This window comes from Buceros rhinoceros, unplaced genomic scaffold (genome assembly GCF_000710305.1).
Source record: "Buceros rhinoceros silvestris isolate BGI_N320 unplaced genomic scaffold, ASM71030v1 scaffold3238, whole genome shotgun sequence".
Lineage (NCBI taxonomy): Eukaryota > Metazoa > Chordata > Aves > Bucerotiformes > Bucerotidae > Buceros > Buceros rhinoceros.
In genome coordinates, this window is record NW_010428427.1 from 18247 (window position 1) to 38542 (window position 20296).

A 20296-nucleotide genomic window follows, 5' to 3' on the forward strand; every position below is an offset into this window, starting at 1 on the left:
AAAAAGAAAAAAAAAAATTCAGTAAGCAGTGAGGATTTTGCAAACATTTCTTTACCTGTAGCTGTGTGAGTCTGTGACACTGGATATATCCTTTCCATCTTCAGTACACAATTGAATTGTTTTTCCCTCTGTAGTGGATACACCACTTTAGAAATGGCATTGTTGATCCTCCTCCATTCCAATATCAGCCCTGGCAGTGGGTGAAGTGTCTTTAATTTCTCCAAAACATCCTTATGGGGAGAGAAGGGCACACTATAATCAACTGCCTTTAAAATTTTATAAATAAAGTTTTTGCAGTTATGCAGGAAAGAGGGACTCCTTCATCCACAATAAGCTTCCAGTGTAATGGCCTTAAAATTAAACAGATATTCCCTTCACTTACACCACCTACACCTGGGCAATCAAAGAACCACGAGACACAGCTGCAGTTTCATTACACGTAAGAAGGCAAATACTCCTCTTGGGACTTTTACATCCTCATTGCCACTGAGTCTGCACCAACCAATAAATAACCCGAAATGATCAAATAAAGCATCACTTGCCAGATGTCCCCTATGGTTTCTCCTCTTGCCCAGTGTTAATGCTCCTCCTCCATCTTCCTGCATATTTTTCTCCCTGCTCTCTCCTATCCATACAGTAGGAACATATAAAATGAAGCCCTTGGCTACGGTCCTTGAAAGACAAAGCTGATCACTAGCAATCAAATCCTTTCAGTTAAATCAGAAATATGAAGGGATTAACAAGAATTCAAAAGACAGTGGCATGCAAACATTTCTCAAAATAACTTTTTTGTGTGTGTGCAGCAGGCAGCTGCAGCCTTATCCCTCCACATCACAAAAGCAGGAAATCCTCACTTTGCTTCATGCTCCCGGCTCTGCCATTACCACCGTACTCACTTCTTCACTGCTACTTGAGTTTCAGAAATCAATACTTGTCTTCCAAGCACTGACTACACTGAACAAGGGGAAACTAAGAAAACAACACAGATTAATGAGTCCTGAAAACAGGGAACATATATATCTGCTAATATCACTTGTCTGGCAAGAGCATCCATTAGTTTGCAGCGGTTGGTATCAACGCAGCTCCACAATATTTATCAACTGGCAAGCACGTCAATGGACTTCACATGTATACAAGCGTTTAATATATTGAATTTGATAAGGCATCAGATCAGCCATTTGGAAGACAAATTCTCTGACGCACAAAATATGGTAGTACAAGGCAGGGAAAATATTGTATTTAATCATCATGGTATTTAAGTATCTTTCAAGCTGATGCTGAAAAACTCTTCTACTATTGGATTTACAAAATTATTGTGCTATTTTGGTCCTAAACATGGTTTGGGAAATCAAATTCTGCTTGATTTATTCTTATTAAAGCCTGCTATTTATAGTCATGTCCTCGCTACACTCAGGCTTTAGGAGAGCAGGAGGAGTTAATAACTCTGCTAACAGAGAAGGCACAATCCAGTTTGAATTTCCAGTGGTAACTGGAGGAACAAAAGGCAGTTAAAATTTACTTTCATTTAAGTCAGCATACCTAACTACTATGTACCCAAGCAGCAGATGTGCCAAGTAAGAGGGAGTTATTTTTGCAGTCACTTCCAGACTAGAACCAGACTTTACTGTACCTTGGTTGTACTGAAATGCTTGCTCAGCCTAACCCTGTTTCCTTTAACAGTTGCTCTTCTGGTATAACCCAGAGTTTTCTTGCTCCCTTGAACTTTCACATCTCCATTTTGTGGTAACTTCAGCTCCAGGAACAAAACCTGAAAAAGGTCACCATTTCAAATGAGTTTCTGCACGCTGCTCCCAGGAGAAAACGAAAAGGAACTGAGCACTTAAACAGTTTGTTCCAACCAAAAGATAGTATGAATGCTTCAGGTAATTAAAAAGCTGATTAAAGATCTCTGCTATCAAAGTCATTCCTCCTCATTTTAATTAACTACAAAATGCAATCCAAAATCTCATTTTCTGAACACTGTAAGTCTGAGCTCACCAGCATGTTTTCAGAAAAGGTAATTAACTCCATCCAGTAAGTGAGGTTACTGCTGACCGTCAACTGCAATAAAACGTTACGTTAAGAGGACTAAAAGTGGGAAGAACATTGGTGAAAAAAAGAAGCGTTAGCAGGGAGCAGGCTTCAGAGCAATACGCCTGGCACAGAAGGGGGTGGTCACAAATACCTTTTATAGAACAGCCAGAACATTAGTTTTTCTTTAAAATTGTCAAGAACTGGAAATTAAGTATATGCTCACTTACTGACAAACAGAACACAGTTCTTCATTTCTCATCTCATGTTTCAGTGAAGCATTATACACTACTTAGCAGCTATTGTGTTAGACTTCACAGCTGGCAGAAGGGAAGCGAAGCTTTTCTCTCACGCAGTTTTGTAGCACAAATGTTTCACTGACACAAAATTAGAAGAGTAAAGCCCTACTAACCTATACAAGATACTTCACACGATTCCTAACAAAACTTCCACATGAGAAACAAGCTTCTGCAGTTCAGAGAACAACATTTCAGAAAAAACTTTCCTTCCCCTTTTCCATGAAGCAGAGTGAAAATGGACCTGAATATTATTTCAGCAATTCTAACTAAGTTTTGCAGAGCAAAACTTTTGCATTTGCAACGAAGGAGGAATATTTCCGTGGAACTTCTTTTAGTGATGGCTGCTTGCAAATTTTTTTACTATTTCCATATAAAGTATAGCCCCTTGGTAAGCAATTAGCATATAAAAAAGAAATGTGGCGGGAAAAGCATGCACAGCAATTATAATCTATTTCCATGACTCCACAGAATGCACACTTGAAAATATATAGCGAAGTTTTTCAAGAATAGAAGTATTGCTAATTTACATAGAAATCTGTTTCTTCGTCTTTAAAAACAAAAAAAAAGTTCTATACAGGTTCTTGAAAACAGCTAGTGGCTCATTTAAAACTTCTAAAGCAGTCTTTCCTTCTCTTTAATGCCTGGAGAGGGACAAGGTTGACAATGCAACTTATTCAGTACAACTATTCTTAGAGACAGACTACACGATGTTAGAGCACATCACGTGTGCTCTAATCAGTGTGTACACTGGTATTGCAAAAGAGCTTCTCTAGTTCCACACCATTAATGCAAAATATTCCAAAAGCCATTTAAGTGGCAGATCATCTCACACGCCATGAGAAGCCAAGGTCCTATTCGAGCAACGTACTTATTTACACCTTTTTATTTCCATCATGCTTATTTCCACTTCTACCTTCTTTACTTCTGCTACACTCATCAGAAATCAGAATGAGGAGTAACAAGCAGGAGACGCACATCACCTTGCAGGCAGCAAGCTCATCACGAGTGTAATGGCAAATCAACTCTGAGCAGAGTTCAATTTGCGTTTTGTCTTTTCTTCAAACGCAGTTTGGCCACAAAGATGTTTTTCTTAAGTATATGCAAAAGTTTCTTGCTGAGAAAGTTCTCCCCCTCCCACTTTAACCCTCACATACCTCTGCAATGTCATCAGGGCTGGTCAAGGAGAAGCTGTGGCCTGCCAGCTGATATGCTTTGGTCTCAATCTCACTCAGTTTAGCTTGCATGACCTGTTTCTGTGTTTCATACGCTGTTGTGCTAAAACCAATGCCATTCAGCTCCAGCAAAGCCAAGCAATAATGGTTGGGCATCTCCACTTTAGAAAATACATCTGTAGGAAGTAAAAACCCCAAGAAAAGATTTTATAACATCAAAAAAAAAAAAAATCAACTGCAGACAACAGATGCAATAATGGTTGGGCATCTCCACTTTAGAAAATACATCTGTAGGAAGTAAAAACCCCAAGAAAAGATTTTATAACATCAAAAAAAAAAAAATCAACTGCAGATCAACAGATTAATAGAAAAAGAACTTGGGAATCCTCAGTTTTAAAATCCTAAATGTCCTGGCACACTGAAATCTCTTCATATAGATTAGTTTAAACACTTCTGTTTCTGGAATATTCCACAGTAAGAAATATTTCATAATGAGAAGTATTCCAGAACTTTTCATTACAAAAATATTTAAACTAATAACTACTTCTGACTTCTTTTTTTAAAGAAATACACATCTCCGAGTATCAACATTTTATAAACCACAGACATGCTTAATGTAAAGCTTTCTAACTTGAGACACTTTCATTCTACCACCCACACCTTTTAAAAATGGTCTAAGGTTTAGCTGTCACGATCATAAAAGATATGGTAAACTTGCAGTGAAAGACTTCAGTGAGACTGGATCCTAATCTCAGGCTTTGGGGAAAACAAATAATAAAGCCCACCAACAGGTATGTGCTTTTGAGGGGTTTTTTGTTTCCTTGTTTTTAAGCAGAGACAAGCATTTAGCAAACATTAGTGCAAACATACTGGATCATTCACTATGGCACCACCCAAGTTTCATGGAAACAACACATTCACGGTGAACGATTCCATACAGGCAGGCCAAAGAGCAAAAAATCTCCTTCAGAAAACATTTGAGGATTTTAGGAATTGCTTCTGACAAGGAAATGAAAAGCTTTTGAAAATGTTCATGAGAAACCAAAGACAGACCTTTAAGTCCCCTCAGAACAGCCAGGGTATTCACCTGGAAGGTAGAGAACTGCTTGATTCAGAAACTTAAAATAGACTCTGTTACTGCGTTCATCAATAGAACAGGTGGATATTGCAAAACAGATGTACTTCCTAGGGAAGTTACCATCTTTCTTTTAACAAATGAACATTTTGTCACAGAATATACTTAGATAAGAACTTCCAAATCTCTCTTCTCCACTGATCATTCAGCCTGTGGTAGCACAGCTACCTTGACCCTCCATCTAAGTCCCCAAGTGGAGAAGCTTGCTTTACCTATCAGATCTTTCTTCCATAATTCACTATGGAGTTGGTTCATGACATGGAAGATAAGCACAGACTCCACTGCTGCTCTGTACCGCCCAGAATGATCTTCGCTGGCACTCAGCCCCAGGCTCTGCACCCCTTGGCCAGTGCCCACCCCTTCCAGTAGAGGTAGCTCACTGGGGAGAAAGTTAGCCACCATGTTGTGAAGCGTGCGTTCCTTAGAGCCAGAATCAAGCAGCCAACATGCCACCTTAAAAAAGGGAGATACCCATGAGTCCTTTTTTTTTCATTTTAAGCATAATACAATGTGAATCTGTAACTGGGAGTTAATGCAAGATTATAGTACAGATAATTTTACTTGATTTGGCAGGCAGACTGGAATAATTCGTGGAAAGTTACATGATTTCAGATAAAACCTTCAAGAGAGCATAAGTCACTGATAAGCTTCCCACTCAAAGTTAATTCTGCATATTTGAAAACCTTACCCTTTGTCAACTAAACACAACTCAAAGTGTCCTCAGGCTTTTTCCTTTATTAGAACTTAATACAAAGGAGATTAAATATGAAAATCACGATCACACGTTTCATCTGAAAATTGACTTCTGAAAAAATCAGAAGTTGCTATTGATCTAGAATACTAGTGAAGCTGAGCTCTCCTATTTTTTGCACATCAGCGCTAGTACCAAGAATCCTGCAAGGCAAATTTTATTCTCAGTAAGCCTCATACCTTCCACTGTCTTCAAAGCAATTTTGCCTATAGCTATATTTTAATTTCTTGTGTCAAAATAGGATGAAACATAGGTTTCTGCATTGTCTCTGCCATTCAAGCAGAAGGTAAAAACCACATGTATACATACAGAGGTGGGGGGGAGGGATGAATGTGTGTCTGTACATTCATTGCATCACTAAAATAAACAAATGAGTGTGACTCCATTTAATACATGGAACAGTATAGGGAAAGGTGGTACTTTTACTGCTTTCTGATTTTATCCTAAAACTATGTATCAGTAGGAAAAGCTAAGTTTGGCCTTGTATTAAACACCTGAGCTGCTTACCTGCAGACTTTTATACTGCCATGATGCTATTCAGCCCATGTGTGATGAAAGCTTTAAAAATCAAGAGCAGAGATTTCTCTGCATGTAGAGCTTTTTCTAATGAGGACAAGAAGGTGCTTTTACCTCTTTCTAGTGTTTCATTTGAGTTATAAATGGTACCTGAAGCTTTTGAAATCACACGCAAACTTTGTTTTGTTTTGAGAAAATAGTGGTGGGAAGGTGGTCCATACTCATAGAGGGTAAATCTTTTGCTTACAAAGTCTTCTGCTCTCAGAATCAACAACCTGACCAGAAGAACTCCTGCCGTTTTAGTCTCAAGTTTCTTATAGCAACAAAACAAGAGTTCAGCCCTGTTCACTGGGACAAGGGAGAGATTTAACCTCATCCTCCCCACCCAAGCAATCAGGCATGAAAGATTAATGCATTAACCTATCACTGCACCAGCTCTGTTTCTCTTGGGGCCACCATGAACACACAATAGCAAAAGAAGTCTCCTCTAAACACCATCCTAGATTTCCCACTGGAAGAAAATTTCACTAAACCTCACCACAGGTATGCATATTCAAATCTAAATAACAGAAGGAAAGTACCAGAAGGTACTCTTGTCTATCCACTGGCATGTTTAAACTAGTAGTTTTACCCAAAAGTTCTTAATCCTGCAAACCTTTGGGTCCTCAAAACTTCCTTCCAAGGAGATGCCACAAGCCGTCACCAGAGTCTTGTAGTGCGGAATGAAGTTATACATGACAAGTGAACGCTCCTGCTTGGGCTTCTTCTGCAGGTACAGCTGCAGCTGATACAGTCTTTCTGTTACAGATAGGTTTTTGTCCAAAGGTGGCGGTGCCAAACTCATACTGATTTCTAAGGCGGGAAATACAAGCAAAAATCATCTTGTTTACCCACTGCGTGATAAGAAAGGCAATAGAAAAATCTTGAATGCAATCGCCTAAAGCACAACAACTACAGTCAGACTGTGAACAAATAACAATAAATTCGTATTGATAGTATATATTCTATCAAACCAGACAAGGCTCCCAAAAGTATCATACTGTGTCTGCACTACTACAGAAAAGAGAGCCAGGAATCAAACCCCAGCCACAAGCCCACGTAGCACAGATTGGATAACATTCAGCATTTGAGCGTCAGATTTGTTCTGGAGAGCAAAAATTGGAAGAGGTTGAAAGAGAAAAGCAGTTAAGCTAAAGAGAACATGAGAGGAAACTACTATTTTAGCCATATGCATGCTCAACCACCCAGTGCTTGAATCAATTACCTGGCCTCATTATATAGCAGCATAGATGTAGCCAGAGCACACATTCAAGGGTGCTGAACATGTAAGACTGCTGAATAATACGGCTAAATCACTCCCTCACTCCACAGCTGAGCTGAGTTTGGGACACTCAAAACACTTACAAGAACCTATCTGGTGAGAGAACTTCCTTGAAATGCAATGTAACACAGCACAGCCTGACCGCTCGCTTACCAGACTGGTCTTGTATCTGCTGCAAAGAGATATAGTAGGCATCTTTTCCACCCCAACACACCGCCAGTCCAACTACCAGGATGTCTTCACAGCCTTGGACAGGAAATCCATCATCTTTAACTTGCATCCACTGAGGAGAACTTACTAAAGGAATAATTTTTAAGTTACAATTATAAATTGGCATCTGTAAATACAGAAGAGTTTGGATCCTGAAAATACATACAGTTGAGCCTATATTTCTTAAAACTGAACATATGCCTTCATTTTTTATCTATAGGGAAAAAAAAAATCTGTGTTTCTTTTGGGGGAAAAAAAAAAAAACACAAACCCAAAACCCGCCAGGATCAGATTAGCAAAATATTCTCTTAACAGAAATAACCACCCATATAGCATCCCTGCACAACTCTGGCCTTTCCTAGCAATCTCTTCAAGAGCTGAGAAAGAAATGTATTCCCTCCTTCCACTTCAAAAAACATTTCACATTTGTCTGCCAGAAATATATTTTGATAGTGAAGACATTTTGGTGGTGTTGTTATGGCAGTATGACAGCAGAGAATCTCACTCTGCTTAATCTTGTTATTTTAAAGGAACAGTATGCTTATACAGCAGAGTAGCAAACTGCCACATATGACTACTTCTGTGGAAAAAAAATGAAGCAATATTGCAAGAACCCAGAGACTGCTCTGAATTTCACACACACATATATTGAACCAAGTTTACTTTTTTAGACTTGAAAATATTTAACCTTGGTTCAGAGGCAATCCTGCAAGGAACACTGCTCAGCAGAGACTCTGAACAATCTATACAGTATACTGTTAAATATATCATTAATTTTAAAACGTACTAAAACTTGTTTATGACATGGAAAGACACACATGATAAAGGGACTAAACAACACAGATCCATTTCAAAATTAGATACACAATGAAACAACAAGAATATTTAGATATTCTCACATACAAACAAGCTGCTAATACATCGTTACTATCACCAAAGATCTACAATGAAATCCTTGACACCAATTCTCCACCCTCTACTAACACCCAGCTCCTTTGCTTTTCTGAGACTGACAATATTCAACTAGTATCAGTAATTTTCCTCCTTTTCTGCAAACCCTTTCCTTCTCCACTCCTGTTTTAAGCTGAAGATGCCATCCTGCTGTTCACAAAATAATGTGCTGAACACACAACTGACCTTTTTTGAATTTACCACCAATCGTTGATTTGGGAGGCAAAAGACATTTTGTTTTTTCGCATGCCACCGAGATGGAGAATCTGCTTTTCTCCTTCCATTCTGCAACAAAAGTCTGGAAAAGTGCTTTGTCGCTTGCTACATCAATTATAGTGAAGCTTTCAGCACTTAAGGGATCAAGTGGAAAAACATCCTGAGATAGCTGCAGTGAAAAGCCTTTGTCTATAGTGGAATCATCTTCTAACGCATCAGTCTCAACTGGGTCTACACTCCGAAGATTGACCTGGAGTGGTTTTACCTGCTGCTCTGCATTGCCCTCGCCATTCTGCTGTGGCTGAACCAGTTGCCCTTCATTCACACAGGCGACTTGTCTCTTCCTTGCGGATTTCACAGACAGAGAAACAGAATTTTTTGGAAAAAGCTCTTTGGGGGGTGTTGGAGGAATAAACCCATGATTACTGTCCTGTGGAGGACAGGATGTTCTGTTGCTTCCCTTAAGTGGCAGTGTTACACAGTCTGTTTTCTGAAGATCCAAGTTTTCCACTTTGTTTTCTTTAAACTTGAAACAGGTTTTTAAATCCTGGCGAATGGGCAAAGGCTGTGGCTGACAATGGTCAGATTCAAAAACCAGATCCAGCTCTCGATTAACAACAGAAGCAACTGACTTTCCTTTCAAACAGGAGCTTACTAAAACTGGTTCAATGCCTGAGGGACTAGGCCATTTGTCCAATATATCCTGCAGTCCTGGGCTTAGTTCAAAAGAGTGGTCAGTCCACATCACTGGATGGATTTTCTTGTCTAAAGCTTGCTGGCTTCTCTGGAGCTTTTCAATTTGATCTCCTACTAAATCCTTTGGTCTGGGGTCAGCGTTACAAAGCACTGGATTTCTTAATCCTGAAGCACCATGGAATGTAGGAGGGTCTTCCAGAAAAGATGGGGAGTTTGCATGATCTAAAACTTCAGCTATTAGATCAGAGAATTCTAGAGACACGCTGTTACGCTGCACAAGATCCTCATGCTTTTTCTGATTGTCACGAACATCAAATTTATTCTGAACAGACCTTAGGTTCTGCAAAAGACCATCTGGAGGAAGCAAAGCCTCTTGCCTCTCCACAGGGTCCTTTCTGTCACCTTCTGTGATTTGAACAGCTGAAAAGTCACTGACATTACTGAAGCTGTCATCAAACAGCAAGCTATCACTCATATTGAGGCTTGTTTCAGGGGCAGGGTGGCATCCTGCTTCTACAATGTGCTCCCTACCAAAAGGGGAGGTTGCTTTATTAAGGTCTTCAGACACACTCTCCTCTTTCACTGAATTTTGGGTCTCATAATGTTGTAGAAAACTGTGTAGCTGGGAGTCAGTCACTGAGAAATCGCTTCCTTTAAGGCAAGGTGCGGATTCTATATCCTTTGCTATGGGCTGTAAATTAAGGCCTCCAGACTCCAAAACTTTATTACTGCAGTGCTGAGCTATGGTTTTGGTAATATTATTTGTTCTGATAAGACTCGGTAAATCCAGTTTCTTAACTGTTGCAGCCAGCTTTTCATCAGTAATATTTTCAGTCTGTGAAGTGCTTAGCTTCTTGGAGATTTCCTGCCATGGTATTGCTGCCAGCTCTGAACCTCGTACTTCCTGCTGTCCTGTGACTCCAGCTGCTCCCTCCTTTTTTATTATCATCTCAGTTTGAGTATCCAACTGGAAGCTGTCTTGGAAGTCTCTAAAAGCAGAAAACAGATGAGGGAATGGACCATTCTGAACACCATCCGTACTGCAAACACCTCTGGATTTCACTAGGGAGTCTTTCAGAAAATCCATAGGATGACTGTTGGCTTTCTGCAGTGCTCCAGCTTGTAACAATATTCCACTGGGCTTTTTGCTCCCATTTTCGGCACCATTCTGAACCTGCATATGGAAGGATCTATCCTCACCAGGGCAAAAATGCACAGGCTTCTGTATCCTGCTCCCATGATGGACACATCCACTTCCAGAGCAGCCAGCAGTTACATTACCTTGGTCTGTGTCTAAAGCTATCTGCTGCTTATCAATCATCACCTCAGCACAGCTTGCATCTGTTTGCACTTTATTAATTTTATTCTGCTTATCATAGGTATTTTCATTTCTCTGTGTCCTAGCACTGCCAGGTATTACTAGACTTCCTACAACATTATGTGCCTCCACACTTTTGTGTGGAGTACCCTGCAACGTAACAGCTATCTGGAAACATGCTCCCCCCTTAGGCACACCTTCATAAGTGGTGGCAGGCTCTGTAAATAATCCTTCCATTTCATCTCTCCGCACAACATTAACTTCCCCCATCTGTACAGAATTTGAGACTTTATGAGTTATAGACCTTGCTTCCATAAATTCCTTATTATTTTGGTCTGAAAAAAAATTATCTGTAGAGACGGTGGGGTGGAAAGCAGGTGGCTTTTGTATGTCAATACTAAGTATATCTGAATCTTCAAGAAGTGACCTCTGCAGTTTTGAAGCAGTATTTTTCTTCCTAGTCCGGTTTAAATGCATATCCATACTTTTTATCAATCTAGAGGCTGTAGACTTTGTTCTCAATGTTGGTGTTCTCCCTTGTTCAGTATGGAGTTCTGGAATTGCTCTCCTGGAATCCACCTTGGTTTTGACCAGAGAAATTCCTTCTACATTTTCATTATCTCTGCACGTATTTGGCCGTTTTCTAGCATTGTACACAGTATCATCATTGCCTTCCTCTGCTTGAGCCTGCCTCCCGTCTCGGACTTCACTCTCAAATCCGGAGTTTTCTGCACTACTGCTTAGTCGCCTTTTATATCCCTTTTTAATATTTGATAAATTTCCAGTCTGAGAACCAAGGCCATTATGACTGCACCCTTTATTGTTTAACACCCTCGAAGACTCAGAAGACTGCTCTCCATTTGATCTATGTAGTCTGCCTTCCAGTTCTGACTCGCTGCTGATCATAGAGAATGTATCAGTCTCGGAAAAAGACTCTGGGTTCCACTGCACTCCCATCAGTGCCAAATCCTGCTGGAGAAGTCCCCTGGCTTCCTCTACAATGAGGGAAGCTGCTTCTCTTTCAGTTAAGCCTTTCATTCCAGCCAACCAGATGCTGCGCACAGTCCGACGCTCCTCTGCGGATTCTTCATCTTCATCCACAGCCCTACGGACACTACAGGAAAGGCAACAGACAGTTGTAAATATTCACACAGGAAATAACAAACACCACAAGGAGCTGGCACTATTCTGCTCCTCTCCCATTTGCATTAGATTCTCAGCTTCCCAGCTTCATAGAAGCGCCATATCTGAAATACAACACGCTTAATAGGAAATAACTACTTCATTTTTCTATACATGTATTCATGTCAATGACAGATATTACTGGCTGCATACCCCAGAAGCATTCCTAGGTTTACGTGTCCAAACATGTACCCCAGCTGAGTCCCAACTCCCTACTGGGGCAAGACTCAGGTCAGAATCAATCCTTCAATACTACTCCATGCACTGTTTGCCAGAGAAAGGAAACTTCGGGAGTGTGAGCCAGACAGCTATCATAGCATAGTCCAAAAGGTAGATGATCAAGGAATCTTGTCATTGCACTAACATGAAAATTACAAGAGAATCACAAATAATACACAGTAATAAATCATCAACTCATCTGATCGTATGAGCTGCCTTTTAGAGGCAACAAGAGGTCTCCAGAAAGCATTAACTACTAACCCAGGAGTAAACAGTGCATTGAAAAGAGGAATAAGAAGAAAAATCAGGTCTCAAAACAAATAAAAAATGTTTCTATTAATTTCAAAAGAATCATGGAATGACTGTGATCAGTTACAGAGACCGACAAGTTACTTCTAACTAACATTTGGCACAAAGCCCCAGGGACTTGTCTTTTATTACAGGTTTCAACGCATAATCCTTCACCTTACAAACAAATTCCTTTACTTGACTTCTGGACTTACTGATTGCTCACCTTTTGAATGGTACTGAATTCTTCAGAGCAGTTGCCACATCACCAGGACTGGCTTTAGCAAGATCAGCCACTGTTACAAAGCCAGCATTGTAAAGCGTCCTAGCACGTTGTGCATTCAGCAAAGACACTCGTACCAGGTCACAAAGCTCTCTGTGAACCCCAAAAGTGAGGCGGCTCTGGAACTGAGAGAGCAGCAACTCCATGTTGTGCCAGCCCAGGCGATTACAGAAAACCGTTACCATTCCTGGAACACAGAAGTCACATCAATGTCTTAACTCCAGTTCCAGTTCTACCAAGCTCGATCCACTTTGCCACTCTCATCTGAATTGGCATTCACTTCACATTTCTCACTTTCCTATTACTTATAGTTATAATAAACAAGTTAGTTTCTGTGACTAGGAGGTGGTCTCATAGAACTCAATCTAGAATTAACTAGTTTACCAGTGAGGTAGAAATTCTGAATGACACTGCTTTTTCAAGGATGCTAATCTTGGAAGTGTGAAGCACAAGCATATACTGTAATTGAAGTCTTGTGAACCAAACACACCGAAGAAAAGACAACAGAAAAAGCAGTGATGAGAGGCACTAAGAGAAGCCACAGGTCTTTGAGGAAAGCCAGCACTAATGTCCATAAAAGCAGAACTTGGCCTGCAGAACTTCAGTTACTGACATCATCTCCGGAGGTAGCAAAGCCTATGATAAAGGTTACAACAGCAGTCCCCAGCACATGGGAGGAGGAAAAGAGCAGGGAAAAACAGTTTCTTACTCATAGATTGCATCAACAGAATACGAATATGAAAATAACCGAAAAACACGGCATCACTCACTATTTTTGCAATAATTATAGAACACAACTTTTGCCATTTCTCTTAACTGTATGTCATGTCAACATTTTATTTTACTTCCCAAATTACTTTTGTGAAAATTATCAACACTGGGAATAGACAATTATGAAACTGCTACAACAAAAAGTTATTTATACTACCCAAATTAATTTAAACTACTCTGTATCAGTTGGCGTGACCTTTTCATTTTGGGGCTTTGACTCATACTGCAACCCACACATAGGGTTTAGTGAGTTGAGCTAAAACTCCACTTATGGAGTAAGGCAAAAAAAAAAAAAATCTGTCACATGATGGGCTCCTACTTCTACAGAGCCCTCTTAAGGAAGTTAAGTTAAAGGTGACAGCTATCCAACTTCTTGTTATTGGGTGACGAACAACCGAGGAACTACTCATTCTGCTTTGAAAACTATAAACTTACACTTTCTGGCCAATTATCTTTGCAAACAGGAGAAAGCCATGCTAAGTCTTAGAGACCCAAACTTTACCCATGCTGAAAGGTACTCTTTCCTGATAGTCCTAAGCTTCAGAATGGAATTGTACTTATTTCCGTACTTAGTATTGAACAAACTATATTCCTGCACAGTACACAGATGATTTCCACAGACCTCAGCATGCTACAGCACTGCTTGATTCCACTCAGCTGGCCGCCTTCCCATCTCAAAGCCGAGGCAACCACAGATTAAGCTATAAAGCTGGAAGTGGTTTTACAAGACTGATTGTTGTTAGTACCACACTGTGGCTATCTTATCGCCATATCCGGAAGGAAAGAAAATAGACTAGTCTAAGATACTTGAGGTATTTTTCCCAGACAACTCACCTGCATAGGTGGCAGCAGATTGCTGCAAGGATTGAAGCTGGCCACGACTACAACCATATTTCTTGGTCATATTGTTTAAGGGAACCTCACTGATTAAATCCAGAAGCGCAAGACTAGTGAAAAACCTGTAGAAGTAAACATGGAAATAAAACCATCATCCAGGGCATATTAATGCACGTGGCAAAATGCACTGTGATAGCATAGGACAGAATGGTACCACAGCATGGCACACAAAAGAAACAGCAAAAACATCAGCACAAACATCTTGTGCCAGCAGTGCTCTCAGTCCAGAGCAGACCACATCCAGGTTCTCTGAGCTATCAGCTAACTCCGCAAGAGAAACAGTTCCTGAAAACAGACACAGAGCCTGTCTACGCCACACGTTATAGCCTGTAGCCTGCACATTCAGACCCATTTGTGGTTACCTTTTGTGAATGGCCATTTGCCTATGCTGTTTCTCTGTTTTAGCTATGATTCCGCCCTTTACAGAGCGAGCCAGAAAACCTTCTTCAATCCCCACCAGCTCAGCCACACGTTTCATTGAGGCAGGCAGCTTCTCCCATAAGCAGAAAAACTGGTACCAGTCAATTGTGGTCCACTCCTCATACACTGGGGTGACCTGGAGAGAATAAAGACAATGCAAAAATCTATTTTAGAGAAACAAACAGAAGAGATCTGGGTAAACAAAAATACAGCCTAGGGAATGTGGTTAGAGCATCCTACGCACTACTCACAGGCACTGAGTCATAACCACGTACCGTGAAGAAAGTAAAGATCTTCTAACCCAGTTTTTTTACTATTTGTACTGATGAGATCTGACTCATAGGGGTACTCTGATGATTAAACAATTTGGAATCTTTGTCAGATTGCTTCATAAATCTAAGCCACTAGAAGATTTTTAAGCTGCATCTTTATTCTCTTAACAAAATAAAACTTCATTTTCTTTTCAACAAAACTGACAGATATCTATCAGCCTCTTAAAACCGCACTAACCACTGCCACGACATCTGATAACGCAGGAGAGAACACGCAGGATTTTGCCAGAACTCGTTGAAGCTTTCATTGACCTGAACTATAAGAAATCTCAGCTTTTATTAACACTAACAAAAAAGCCACCCAGAACATTCACACCCTTTTAGGCAGAAAACTAATTTTGTTATTGTTCAGTCAGCACAGAGTCAGTTTCAATACGAGGAGACACAATGTCTTCACACCCGTACTGATATACTGCAAGATTAATTATTTTGAAATAACTAACAGTTGTTGGCAAGCATTTAATGTAACACAGAATACCAGATGCCTATGTAGTTGTAAATCATCCATGCTCCTTTATCTGCTGAGAAGAACAAGAGTTATTAAGGTGGGGAGATTGTCTTTTGTTGTTTGTCGGGTTTTTTTCCTCTTTAAAGAAAACTCTTTTCCTAGCCTTGCAAATACTTCTTTGTTTTAATCAACTTTCTTAAAATACGAGGTCTTGGAATTCAGTCTTGCATTTGTACAAGTAAAAGATTCAAGCCTAAGAGAATTAAAAAGCATTATCACAGATAATTTCTCTGTAGCCCATAACTGACACATAGAGAGCAATTCTTGGAGGTGGGGGGGGCGAGAAGAAAAAAAAGCCACCGAGACTTTCAGCCTTGAAAACGAACAGACTTGCAAGAACGTGTTTCAGGCTAGGATCACGGAAGAGAATCTCAAGAACATTTTGTTCAACAGGGTATTTGATTTAAAATAACATTAGACAAGCTGCTGCAATTAAAAAGGACAGGTAAAAAAATATATTGCCATCACCGTCTCTATCCTAGAACATGAAAAAAATATTCCTTTTTTTTTTTCCCCTCTGTTTTGGAAATGAAAACAGGTAAAAAAAAAAAATCACTGGTGCATGATGCAACAGTCCACTTTACATAGTAGAAATGCAACAAAACGCAGTGTTGTCCTCTGAAACAGAGATACGGGTACATATGAAACACCAGTAGATGAAAAAAAAAATCTATCAGTATCAGCCAATAACTATGTTAATGAACACAGCAAGCAGAGACAGACAGGCACCCTCAATCTCTTGCCTTCCCCTCTTCCCTAGCTCACCATTCCGTAACAACAAGCATATTCTCCTCGAACATCTTTTTCAGGCATGATGCTCAAATTTTGCCTTTGATTTATCAGCCTTGTAAAGTGAATACACATTACACTTAAGGAGGCTAAAGACAACTGTCAAATTTCAGATGATGAATGCATGATGGGCCTCTGGAATCCTAAGATGTTCACCGCAACTGCACCTTGTCTTCTCACTAATCTTCACAGGTTTGTGGCTTCCTCTCCAAAGGTCTAGCATTGCTTGGCTTTTTAAGCGTATGTGCACATAATCTTGACAAAGTTTGAGACACTTACCCCTCAAAAGATCTATTACACCCTTTCCTTTAGCCCTGGCAGCATCACCAGGCAAGTAAACTAAATCAGGGATGAATTTCACCGTTACTGAACCAAAGAAAGGCTCACCCATAGAAAGAAAGCAGTGTAGTTCTCTGAGGCTTTTTGTAGGCAAAATAGATGCTAAAACCCCAAAAGTTTTCTGGATCTCCAAACATAATTTGAGATGCAGCCTGCTGATCCCAAACACACCACAAAACCAATTTGTTTCATCATCTTCACATGTCTCAGAAAAATTACCACTATCCTACACCCCAAACTTACAAAGTTGTGAAATCTTTCAAAGTCAGTGACAACAACAGGCTTAGATGGACGTGCAGCACTGGCCACACAACAGATACTATTGGAGCAGAGTAGTTCTGAAGAATATTCAATTTAGAAACTTTCCTACATGAAGGATGACCTAAGCAAAGCACAAAAAGCTCCCCTACGTTCATGAAGCCCTCAAGAACTCTTCATTCTGCTTTCTCTCCTCTCCTTAGTTTTGGCAGTACAAAATACAAAACACAGAATGAGGAACCTACCAAATAGACAATATGCAGATCATTCTCCAGAACAAAGCTTTTCATAGCTCGCTGGAGGTCAGCAAAGATTTCCAGGGCTTCAGTTGGTGAAAGTGAAGAGGAAAGAGTAGCTGAGCCAAGATGTGTTGGATGATAAGCCTTCGCTGTTTAAAAACAAACAAACAAACAAAAAAAATCCCACAAAAACACATGGAGAAAGTGTGCAAGTTTATTTCTCATTTTGAGGTTGCAACGTATTTTATAGATGCAAATTCTATGAACTTTTCCCAACCGCTTTTTCAAGAAGAAATACTGTATTTCTCCATTCTGAAGACAGGAAAATAGGAACAATAAAATGTTTAGACTTTCCTAAGTCTAAACTAACCTTTTTCAGAGGCCAGATCACAAGCCTGGATCCCTTTAACTACTCAGATTAACAGCTGTGACAGCTATTTGAACAAAAACCACTGCAACCCCTCTGCCTAGGAGCTACCATTTTGAGTGTTTCTTTCTTAGGAACACCAAACCTCCTATAATCTTTTCTTTAAAAAGAGATACAGATTAACCTGTAATGGGGATTCTTACTGTGAGAGTCTCATCCTTAGATATTTTAAGAAAATAGACAAAATCAGGAAAAATTGCAATCATGTACACCAAGCAGTTCTAGAAGAGACTTATACTCCCTTAGAATGTACTGGTGGCTCTTCAGAGAGACAATAATCATAGTGTACACTTAATGAGCACAAATCCTGTAGCAGAAGTATACCTCATCTAAAGTTATTTAAGGAATTTGTAGACTAGGATGATCGGTCTTAGAGGTGATTGTGCAGACAGAGGCCTTCCAACAACACGTGCATGCAAAAAATGTTAAAAGCAATATAAAGACACCCTCCAGAAAGCTAAGATTCCTGACAAATGATTCTTTAGAATACAAACAAAAATGCACAGAAGTTCTCATTATAAAGTTACATTGAACATCACCCTGCTGCAGATTTACTGATTCAAAACTATTAACTGCAATCACTGGGAAGAACACCAGTGTTACCTTTCACACCGTTGTCTGAGTCCAGAACCTGAATGAATTCATTTTTCAGCAACCATGCCACGCAAGCCTCAATAGGTCCAGTCTGCACTTTGTCTTGTGCTTTCTCCTTTCCCTGCTTGCTTTCTTTCAGGCTGCATGCAAGAAGAGTGCAAGAAGCGTAGGTCTGCACATCATCTGGAGTGTTGGCCACGCCCCCCACTATGATCTGTTGAAGAAAGCTGCTTGTTCATATTGCCAGAGAAGCAGTAGGATGGAACATCAGATCAGAGAACAGAGACTGATCCACCAGATACCTAAGTTTTAAAGAGCCGGTATCGGAAGGGAACATGACACAAAGCAACTGCCAGAGTTTAAAGACTTTTCTCAGCAAGAAATTAGACACCTGAGGTAGAAGCAAGACAACTAAGTTACCAGAAAGAATGAATTACAAAATCTTATTTTGATAGCAGACCTATGAATAGTACCAATTTAGATTTCAGACTAGCCCTAGGCATCTGGCTTAGCCAATGCTGTGAACTACTTTTAAAAGGTTAGAATGCAAACAGTGATTTTCTGAAGAAAAAAAGCAAACCAAGAAGGAAGAGTTCTCATAAGGCTCTTCAGCATACTGAAGTTTTCTCTTAATAAATTTGAATTATATACCCCATCATTGTTTTCCTCATTGAAAATGATTTTTTTTTCCCTTGGATTTTATTTTCATTTTGTTTTTCATCCTTGAGAGGCATTTCCATGTGTGTCTTCCCTGAGATAGCAAGCTGTGTAACTAAAACTTTCTTCCATGGTTTCAATGGATTTATTTTTAATGTTATAAAGCAACAACACCAGAAAGGAAGCCCCGTCTTTTAGATAGCTCTTATGTAGAAAAATGCATTTAGAAATTCCATTGGTGAGCTAAAAATCTAAAATCTACGGAATCATAACCAAATTCTAAGTGTCACAGCAGCTTTTACAAGACAGTAGGTGTAGTACAGCAAACTAGTAGTACAAAGTAGTACAGCAAGGATTTAAATATTCTAAGCTCAATTCAAGCCAAAAAGCAATTCTGAAAAATACTCTGATTTATGTGGAATAACACCCTTTTGGTCCTTTTTACTCCTGTAAAATCACCTGCTCTCCTATAGAGGAGGGCAGGCTAGGAGGAGTGAATTAGCTACCACATCTGTTTGTTCACCAAAAACATATTTACAGAATTTCTATAATTTCTGTGAAGAAAAGATATATAAATTGAGGGGAGAAATAAGAGATCCTACAAGGTACTACAAATGTCATTATGGCCCCATTCAGTCTAAAAATAGGGATCAGTAATTTACAAGCATGCCCCAGTTAAAACTGCCAGGTCACACATGAAGTTTAAGAATTAAACCTATTTTTGCCTGCGGTAGAGTATATCTAAATGCAAAAGAAAAGCTTAGTAGCCCTTGTTTGAGTGTGCTCACATCCTAATTTGCAGCAAGCAGAGACTGAAATACACCAAACAAAATACTGAATACTGAAGCAAGCTGGCAGACCCAAGTAATTTTCTTCTGAAGCTGCTTTGGTTGACAAGGGAGGAAACAGGAGAAAAAGAAACTACAAAGGAATCATTTGATGGTGTCACAGAAGAAACTATCCTACAATTAGCACAGTTCTAATCCCCCTCCACATGTCCTGTACCTCAAGTATTGCTCTTTTCATGCTAGAAGCAACACCTTCTCCTTCTCTTCTAAGCAAACAACTGCAGATAGGCTTGAGAGATCCCTGAAGCAGAGCAGTTCCTTTTGATCTTTCCGAGGGCTTGCAAACTAAAATGCTCTCACCTATAGGAAAGGAAACAAAACAAAAGAAAAAAACCAACCAAACAAAAAACATTAACAACCTTGGTATTGCATCTTAGCATTGTAATAGCTACAGACAGTTCATCAAGGACTTACTATTGGAATGGAAAACTGTACATATCTTTTAAAAAGCTGAATTAAAAAAAAGAAAAAACCCTCACAACCTTGAACAGGGTATATCCATTGCTATGTAAGAACTCCACATGTGCATAATACATAAGAACTAAAAGCAGAGCAAACTTCAAAGGTAACATTAGGCTGGTCAGCGTCTTGCTGAACCAGGTGAGGAGCTTCCACAGCCTCTCTGTGCA

At 39.7% G+C, this 20296-nt stretch overlaps 1 protein-coding gene across 1 annotated transcript in view; it reads right to left on the minus strand.

The window, feature by feature from the left end:
* Positions 1-20296, minus strand: part of POLQ (polymerase (DNA directed), theta) — a gene marked incomplete at its 5' end in the record, with an annotated part of 49658 nt that overhangs the window by 13107 nt on the left and 16255 nt on the right. The window contains 14 exons of the mRNA XM_010142252.1: positions 56-230; positions 1631-1768; positions 3485-3678; positions 4850-5090; positions 6560-6756; positions 7379-7522; positions 8573-8946; positions 9235-11730; positions 12532-12775; positions 14194-14318; positions 14619-14812; positions 17148-17290; positions 18172-18376; positions 19825-19967. Of these exons, the coding sequence (XP_010140554.1) occupies positions 56-230; positions 1631-1768; positions 3485-3678; positions 4850-5090; positions 6560-6756; positions 7379-7522; positions 8573-8946; positions 9235-11730; positions 12532-12775; positions 14194-14318; positions 14619-14812; positions 17148-17290; positions 18172-18376; positions 19825-19967 (5013 nt within the window). The remainder of the gene's footprint in view (positions 1-55; positions 231-1630; positions 1769-3484; positions 3679-4849; positions 5091-6559; positions 6757-7378; positions 7523-8572; positions 8947-9234; positions 11731-12531; positions 12776-14193; positions 14319-14618; positions 14813-17147; positions 17291-18171; positions 18377-19824; positions 19968-20296) is intronic.